The sequence below is a fragment of the Sceloporus undulatus genome, chromosome 5 (genome assembly GCF_019175285.1).
Source record: "Sceloporus undulatus isolate JIND9_A2432 ecotype Alabama chromosome 5, SceUnd_v1.1, whole genome shotgun sequence".
Classification (NCBI taxonomy): Eukaryota; Metazoa; Chordata; class Lepidosauria; order Squamata; family Phrynosomatidae; genus Sceloporus; species Sceloporus undulatus.
In genome coordinates, this window is record NC_056526.1 from 110,007,672 (window position 1) to 110,017,371 (window position 9,700).

The 9,700-nt window shown below is 38.7% G+C and overlaps 1 protein-coding gene across 4 annotated transcripts in view; it reads left to right on the forward strand.

Moving 5' to 3' along the window:
* The window catches only part of DMTF1 (cyclin D binding myb like transcription factor 1), a 37,344-nt gene that overhangs the window by 23,878 nt on the left and 3,766 nt on the right, over positions 1-9,700 (forward strand). For 3 of the 4 annotated variants that reach the window (XM_042468195.1, XM_042468196.1, XM_042468198.1), the window contains 3 exons: positions 1,228-1,443; positions 4,180-4,265; positions 7,125-7,283. In XM_042468195.1, coding sequence (XP_042324129.1) covers positions 1,228-1,443; positions 4,180-4,265; positions 7,125-7,283 — 461 coding nt within the window. The remainder of the gene's footprint in view (positions 1-1,227; positions 1,444-4,179; positions 4,266-7,124; positions 7,284-9,700) is intronic. The other variant, XM_042468197.1, reaches the window with a different exon arrangement.

The window sequence follows — 9,700 nt, forward strand, 5'->3', positions numbered from 1 at the left end:
TATAGTTTTACTCTTCTGTTTGATTAGTAAAGTTTCATTCCAAGATTCATTGAACCGATACACACAGCCGATGAAATGCTGCTTCTCTTTGCTGCACAGATGTGCACTATAAAAGGAGCCGCTCTAGGCGGATCCTCTTTTGCAACATTTTAAGGCCTGCGATGCAGCCATATGATGTCGCTTCTACTGAGAGGCATCTGTATGCAGAGTCACAGCTGCACAGCTGTGGTGCCCACCATGTGGATGGGTGCGCGCACCTGTGACATCATTACTGTTGGGCACGTCTGGACGCCCAGCCCTATCGAGCCCCAATATCGCTGCAATGTGCCTGTCTGTACCAGGCCATTCATTCATTATTTGATCATTTTTATTTCTCCAGCTTTTGGAAGCCTAAGTTAAATTGCAGCATGTAATTAAAATTGTCTGAAACACTGGGAGACCTTTATTTCAGCCCAGACCTTGAAATCAAGGATTAGGATCATAGAGGTTGAGGCTTTTTGTGTTTGCAAAACCTGCTTCCAGTTTAATGGGATATTTCAGATACCTAGGCATACATAAGAAATTATCCATGAAAAAGAATCACCAGTAAGAAAGGAAACACTTAATGCCTCTATTATTTTGTATGATAGCTTATGGTAGTTTATCCCTTCTCATCCACCTGTAAGAGTGGAAAAGAAATTTTCCCCTTCATCTTAACCATGAGTGTAAATTGTGATAAAAATTGAAAATCATAGAATGTAAAAGTAAGTAGATATTATTAAGATGTCTATGAGATGTATCCATGCTGTACCTCCTGCTATATGTTCATACTGACCACAGAATATTCCTCCTCTTACAGTAACCTAAGATGATCAGCCCACAAAGCATGAAATAGCGTCCTTACTTCTCCCACTTAATTAGATTCCATACTGTAGGCCACAGGGGAAAGGGCTGGACTTCTCTCCCAATGCTCTCCTCCCTCTTAACAAGGCTGCTTGTTTGTCCAGAGGCAGTCCCACTTTCTTGCCTGGGTATGCTGGTCACCAGTGATGACTAAGCAGTTCGTTCCATTTAAGAATGGATAATTTTCTTAATTGTGATTCTATATTGTGGAGCAAGGGGATAAATGATAAAGAAGTTTAAATTGGGAAAAAATTCTCATGCTCAATCACTTACACACTTTTATTGCAGACGTTTTTCTCTTTATTTTTATACTTCCAGTTTAGATTAATGTTTGTTTGTTTTTAGTTCTTATAAAAGGTCTGAAACAGCTTCACGAAAGTCAAAAAAACACTCCAGGGCACCAGCTTTCAGAGAATAAATCCTTGCCTGGGTTGCCAAGCAATCATTCCAGTTCTGGCGTTCAGCATGTGCAGATTCGAGTGGCTCGCCTGGATGACAATTCAAGCCATTCCTCAGGGCCCATGGCAGCGTTACAGATTCCAGTCCAGATTACCCATGTCTGTAAGTGGCTGAAATTCCTCACTCGTAGCTCCCATAGCAACATTCCTAGTATCAAGTGGCTCCTTGGCTTCTAAAAATTTAAGAATCTGTTTTAAGGGCTGGCAGAAAGTTGATCTTTTGCCTCCTCCAGGCAAACTTGTAGATGTGCATACATCTGTCATCTTTCTTGCACATACACAAATAAGCATTATACATTGATATGCCATCCAGAATATACTGTGGCACAATTCAAATTGTGCACACCCAGCAAGTTTCTTCTCAGGAATAATGTCAGTTGCCAAAACTTAGAAAGACTGCTTTTTTCTTTTTTATACTACAGCTTTCCATGAAGTTAGAATCCAAAAAAAAGTAATTTCTCCAAGTTAAGACATTATGGACAATTAAATGGTCATTTGATCACATTTTAAAAGATGCAGTACAGTGTGGCAGGATCATTGCTGTCCTGTGGTTGGTTACTCCTTTGCTACTCATAGTAGTAAAAAGAATTGCTGTACACATACAGAACAGATTTCTCCCAATAATGGCAACACTGACCTTGTAAGCAGAGATGGTTAGTGTTGTATATAGGTGCAAAAATTACCTTCACAATATGGGGTGAATTTTCATATTTTACTGGGAGCAATAGGAGCAATACTATATACAAGATGGCAACAAATATACAGGTGTCAAAAGTGTTGTCTGTTTTTAACATGATATTCCACTGTTTCAGAACCAGTTTTAAAGATAGTATAAAAAGTGAGCGCTAGTTGGAAATGACTTGAAGGCACACAACAACAACAAAGTATGGTGTAGTGGTCTGAATTTTAGACCAGGTCTCTGGTTCAAATCCTTATGTGGCCATGGAAACTGGCTGGTTAAACTTTGGGCAAATTACATTCTCTCTGAGCCTCAGAGGGAGGCAATGGCAAACCCCTTCTGAACAAATCTTGGCAAGAAAGTCCCAACTCGGGATGGTCATGAGTTGGAGAAAACCTGAAGGCACACAACAAGTATAATTTTGTAGAAATTACAAAAGCAGTTGGTCATTGTGGTGTTAATTCATTGTATTTGAGCACTGAAAAATTTATCCAGTATAGAGCAGTACATTTATACATGTTTGCACGTATTTACGCATGGGAAAATGCATTAGGTTGATATACAGAGCGAGGCCATAGTCGATAACTCACATAAACCTTTTCTGTTGCCCTTCCCACAGAATGCAATGAAGGCAGGAGGCTGAGTTCTTACCCCAAAGTTAATAAAGTCTTATCCTGTAAAGAAGGCTGAGTGGGAAACTGCCTGAGGATCAGAGCTTGGAAAAGTTATTATTTAGGAATGTAAATCCAGAAATTGTAAATTATAAATTTCAGACCTAAAATAAATAAACAAATTTTCCAAGCTTTGTCAAGAACCTCATGTAAACTGCTCTGATCTCAATAGAGAGAGAGGGTGCACATCAGTGTACGACATGAGCGGGCAAAGTTTTTTATGGTCCAGAGGAGTCAAAAATGCATTTCCCCCATTTCCCCTACAATAGTGAGGCCCAGAGGAGCCTTTTTTTAGAAACAAGAAGTGAAGAAGAAGTGCCATCCATTCACTTGCTGCTATATATAAAAAAAGGTCTTGCTGGGCTTTTATATGGTCCAGGAACTCCTGAAAACATGCTCCCTCACCCCCTAGCAGTGATTTGAAGGCAAAAAATTAAATTATTTTCAGGGGTGTAGTCCCCCCAAGTTCTACTCGGGATTAATGCAATCTTCTGGTTTCCCCTTTTTGACTACCTGATTGAAGAGATCAGAAAGACATACTGTTTCCCGACTCTTCATGCGTGTTCATACATGATCCTACGTTAACGTGTGTTCATACATGACCCTACTTTTTGCTGCTGCCATTGCTAAAGAGAGCTTTTCTGTATTCCAGAGGCATTTCCTCTTACTGTTATGCAATCTGAAAAATGTCCTGTAGTGGCTTTCATTTTGCGTTGCTTTGTGGATGATGTTCTCCTTCTCACAAGTGACTTAATAAATACTCTGGGTAAATAAATACCTTGAAATATCTCATTGTTTTCCTTAATTCCTTTAGAGCAGTGGTCCCCAAACTGTGTCCTTTAAGAGATTTTGGACTTCAGCTCCCAGAAGGCTCAGCCATGTTGGCCAATAGTCTGGGATTCTGGGAGCTGAAGTCCAAAATCCCATAAAGAGCACAGTTTGGAGACCACTGCTTTAGAGCAATGGGAAGAATGGATATCTCCCATGCTCTGCTAAATTTCACTAAACAAAAACAGCTGGAAGATATGAGATACATGCTCCCATTTAAGGAAAAGTTCATATCCTTTCTCCCTTTTTAGGCTATTTTAAATCATATCCATGCTTCATGCTAGTCAACTAATCTCATGGATTATGTAATTCTCACTTTGCCATAGTGGATCTATTATGAGATGACATGTTCATGGTATTAGAAGTGTTTATGAAGAACACTTTGTAGAAAGTTTTACATTTTAATAAAATTCTTGTATATTTAGTGCATATTCTTTTTTCTGCCACATTTCATGCATAATCTACAGTAGTGATTGTATTGTTCTTCAGGTGAAAATCAGTGCAATTTTTAACAGTGGTCTCTGTACATACAAATTTAATTTCCCTGTTTGCTGCTTTGCAAGTGCAATCCTCCTCCAGCACACTCTTCAGTTCTTCTTTATGTTCTATGACTTGAATACATACAAGTTTTTTTACTTATTTCTGTATATTTTTCCCATAGCTTCTGCTGACTCCCCTTCTGCTTCTGTTGACTCTGAGACCATAACACTAAATAGTGGAACACTACAGACCTTTGAGATTCTGCCAGTAAGTACCATGGAACTGGTATAGTTATACCTTACTTAACTTGTCTGCCTCTTTGAATTTAAAAACCTTAACCTGGATTTTTTAAATGAGATAATTTGAGATGGGTATTGTGTGGGTTTACCACTTAACAGATACACTCACCATTGCTAAGATTCCCCATTTCCTTTGAAGATGTATTAAGAACTAATGTAATTTTCATAGAATTGTAACAAAGACTTTGAGGATTGACATAGAACTTTTCTTAAAATCTGGGATCTGTAAATTGGAGCAAAGAAGAGCCAGTTTCTAGCTCCTCTTTGAAGGCATTGGTCCTTGCTAGGACTTTCATATGGGTTAATTTTCCTACACATCAGTCTCTCTGCTGCCTCATTCAATTCTCATTGTGATTGTGTCAGACTTACTTGGAAGACACAGATATATTCTGATTCTGTTTCAGAATTTTAACATTAGCCACACTTTATGGGAGTACACCTATGTTTAAAAGTTGTCAGAAGAAAAAGTAAACAGTACTTAGGAACCAGAAATATTTTTAGATTTTCTTTTAATGGGCAACATAACTCTTCTCCTACTCCATCTTTGTTCCCATCCAGAGTATAAGTAAGCCATTACCAAAAACTTTTACACATTGGGAATTGCATTAGGTATTGAAAACAAAAGAACTCATCCAGAGAGTTGCTTAACCCTTGGCCAGTTTCCTGTGGAGCACCTACTGTGGCTAAATTGTTAGATTTAACAAAATGAGTATGTGCGCTTTGGCTTGATCCAGAAAGCCACTTCTTATAATCTAATACTCTATTTCTTAAGATATTCATTATGATTTAACTTTTTAAAAATATACTATGCACGCCTGTGACCTACCCCTCCATAATGCATTTCTGGCAAAGAGTCCTTCTTAAACCAAGCTGTAATTTCACTACCAACTGCAGGTTGCGTTAGAATCAATGCCCCTTTTCTTGAAATAAAATTGGAAGTTGTAGGAGAGGGGAGCAGAGGATCAACATTGTTCCTGCCTCAATAGGGATTCCCTCACTCTACAATTCAGATCGTAGCCAATAAGGAGTGATGTGTCTTTCTGTATACAATAAAGGAAAGATCCAGTGTGGCATAGTGATTTGAGCATTGGATTAGGACTCTGGAGACCAGGGTTCAAATCTCAGCTCAGCCATGTAAACCCAGTGGGTGAACTTGAGCAGATCGCACTTTCTCAGTCTCAGAGGATGACTATGGCAAACCCCCTCTGAAGAAACTGCGGGGTGCAATTTGAATTTCCCAAGGTGTTAACCCTTTTTAATGGGAAACAAAACTATGCAAGTATGAAAGTTAAACTTGTTAGAGTTCAGCTTTCATCAGCAGAACAGCAAAACCGTGAGTCCAACTATTTATTCTAAATCTGTCTTCCTAAAGAATAAAGACTTACTCCAAAAAACAACAAACATGCACTTTATAGTTTAAAAACAAATAATAATGACTTTAATAAATAAATACATAACAAACTAAATCCTATCCTAACTAGTGATGGTTTGGGTATAGAGATAAAACCTCACCATCTTTAATATAGCAGGAAGAAGAGGAAAAACCCTACTGCTACTGCAGAGAAGAGACTATTACTCTGACTGAGACTGAGAGGAGACTGTTTAGGATCTTGAGAGAGTCTGTTAAACAGCCTCCAAGAGTGACTGACCAAAATCACATGTTTAGATAGAACAAGATAGATAGAGGGAAGTCCTGGTCTATCTAAGGAGGGAAAGGAGCATGCAATGTATACATTTTCCAACAGAAACATGCAAAGAAAAACCCATGATAGGTTCAATTGAGGGTCACCATGAGTCAGAAAGCCCTTGAAGGCACAAAATAAAAATATAATAAAGGCTCCAGATCCTGTCTGTGACCTTGGAAGCTAAGCAGGGCCAGCCCTGGTTAGTGCTTGGAAGGGAGACTACCAATCATTACCAGGTGCTGTAAGCTATATTTCAGAGGAAGGAACTGGCAAAATCACCTTTTGAATATTCCTTGCCTCCGAAAACCATAAGTCAACAGGCATCTTGAAGGCATACACAGAGAATGTATGAACTAAGTAGTGTTGAATTAGGACTCAGGAAACCCAGGTTTTTTTTTCCAGATACCCACTAGCCATGAAGTTAAGTTCATGACCTTAGTCTTGTCACTATCATAAACTCTACGTTAACTTGGTCTTGTGAGAAGATAAAGTGATGTGGGTAATTTGCATTACCTTGAGATTAGATGGAGAGTGTGGAAAATGTAATAAGAGAAGATCTGGCATTGTGCAACCTGGAAAAGAGAAGGCTAAAAGGTGATATGCTAGCCCTGTTTAAATATTTGAAGGGATGGCATATAGAGGATGGAGCAAGCTTGTTTTCTGCTGCTCAAGAAACTAGAACACTGAACAATGAATGCAAGCTACAGGAAAATAGATTCCAGTTCAACATTAGGAGGAACTTCCTGACAGTAAGAACTGTCCTCGAAGTGTAGTGGAGTCTCCTTCCTTAGAGGTCTTTAAACAGAGGCTGGATGGCCATCCGTCGGGGATGCTTTGATTTAGATTTCCTGCATGGCAGGGGGTTTGGAATGAATGGCCCTAGTGGTCTCTTCCAACTCTATGATTCTATAATTTTTTAAAAAAACTGGAATAGTCTGTGGGAAGAAAGAACATGGTGGTAGCAGGGTTGCAATTACTGAAAATGTCTAGGGTTTTAATAGGTGGATTCCATTATACTGTACTATATTTAGAAAAGAATTCCTGAGTCCAACTTCATTCTTGGTAGACTTTGATACAAAGTGCTTGGTGGAGTCCATCTGCTGCTGAGTTCATTGCATTTACCTTCTTCCCTCTTGTCTCAGTCTTTTCATCTACAGCCCACTGGAACTCCAGGGACTTATTTACTCCAAACAAGTTCTAGCCAGGGTCTGCCTTTGACACTTACCACCAGTCCAACTGTGACCTTAACAGCTGCTGCTGCACCAGCCTCCCCAGACCAGATTATCGTCCATGCCTTATCCGTATGTATTTTAAAAAGGGAAATGGAAAGAGGAAAAGGGAGCTTGAGAGTAAAGTTTTGCAAGTTAATATTCTGATGGTGTTTAGCACATTTCAAACTTAGTCAGATTTATGTACAAATGGAAGACAATTGCTAGAAATATAATGTTGCTGAAGGAAACATTTTTTCCACAGTTTTGTTCATGCCTGAAGTTATCTGATCTCTTTAACAACTGATTTTTTTAATTCATTTATTTTTTAGGAACAGCAAGGTATGATTTACCAGTTGACATTGCAATAATTCGGTGTAGTTATGTGAATGTTTTAGCTTTCAGATGATATCATATTGGTATAATATTTTTAACAGGGGCCATGATAGGTTCACTTTAGAGTCGCTATAAGCTGGAAACAACTGTTGTTGTGTGCCTGTAAGTTATTTCTGACTTAGGATGCCCCTAAGGTGAACCTATCACGATGACATAATTTGAAAGCTAAAACATTCACATAACCAATAGAAGTACTGCAATGTTTACTAATAAATCATACCTTCCTATTCCTAAAAAAATTATGCACATAAATCTTATGTACATTAGTTAATAGATTGAAGATAGTGAGTTGACAAATTGGTCCTCAAGAATTTGGGATATTGCCTAGATGATTAAACCAACATAGAGTTCAGCAAAGAAGGCATCAGTTCAAAGAAAAATTAAACCTTTTTAATTTTTTCAAATGACAATGTTCAGATTGAATTATAGGCATAGGTCTTGAGCACATATCAAAAAGCATGTAAAGGCAAGAGTTAAGGTACTTTATTAATTCTTATTTTAAAAAGACCCATCGTCTTCTCTGAGTTGAGTGGCAAAAGGCAAGAACTAAGTCCATCCCTGGAAAATGTAAAGAAGCACTGACCCTACTCTCTCAGTGCTCCTTTGAGAGGAAATACCAAGGAGACATCGCTGCTGCCATTTTCTTGCCTGGGCATTTGAAAAGACCAGAAGTAGTTCTGCAGCAGAGAGATTAGAGGGGATCATGCCTCTTTTAGGTTCTCCTTGGATGGACTAAGAGCTTGCCTTTCCCTACTCTACTCAGAGAAGGGGATGAGGGTTCCTTTGTTGATAAAGAGTTAAGGTGTAGTACTTACACTGACCCATCAATAAGTCAACCCAGATTTTTTTGGTGTATATTTTTTACTAAAGATTCCAGACTTATACATGAGTATATACAGTAAATATTTAATGTTAGTACTATTGAAACTAAGGTAAGAAAATAAAACAGCCCTAAAAATATGGTTATGACACTTGAAACAAAAAGTGTGTGATAAGGGGTCATATGTCCTAAACTTTTCTCTGTATGTTTGACAATGTTCCCAGTCTACTCCTATCCAGCCCTTCAGGCTGAACATTGTGTAAGGCCTTCTGGTTTGTCTCAGTTGCCTGAATGTTCTAAGCCTGAAGTGTTTGCTGCAGAAATTAAAAGGCAGTTTCATGCATGTGCTCTAAAACTTCCAACTTCTTCATAAAGATTTAGTCGTATAACTGTATGATTTATAGTATCCAGAATACAAGTCATGTGGAGCATGCAGGAAGAAGCATAAAATAGCTCTTTGTTGCTGGAACTCAAATTTTCCTGTCCACATTTGTACATTCTTTTTAATGTACAGCGTCACTGAAAAATAGCTTGTTACACTGTAGCTGTGTGGAACAGCGCGGAACCTTATGTGGAAAGTTAAGACACTGGAAATACACTGGCACACACACTGCGCCGAACACATGAACGCATTAACATAAATGGGGTTTGAACATACTCGTTTTTCCCCATATGTGTGGGGGTCTGGAACTGATCACCCATGTATAGGGAGGCCCTACTGTATATTCAAGGCCTGGTTTTTTCCCTTCCTTTTATTATACATTATAAAATGCATAGCTTTTTGCCTTTTTGCCAAGCAGTGTGTTTTGGACACCAGGGGAGCCCTGGTGGCGCAGTGGTTAAATGCCTGTACTGCAGCCATTCACTCGAAACCACAAGGTTGCGAGTTCAAGACCAGCAAAAGGGCCCAAGCTCAACTCAGGCTTGCATCCTTCCAAGGTCGCTAAAATGAGTACCCAGACTGTTGGGGGCAAAATTAGCTTACTTGCTAATTAGGTTACTTGCTGTTCACCGCTATGATCTTTGGAATAGCGGTATATAAATAAAACATATTATTATTATTATTATAAATTTGCATCATGAAGCGGTAACTGGATCTTCAGATACTGTTTTGTTCTTTAATGTAATCACTTGGCTTTGACTGTCTTTACTCTTTGGGTGGGGGTGTGCTGCCCATCGAATTTTGTTAGTAGAGTCAATAATGAAGGATGATGGCGTTATACTGTAACAATATCTGAGTGATCGCAGATTCCTTACTCAAGTTTCAAAACAAAAAGAAATGTACTTGGGCTGC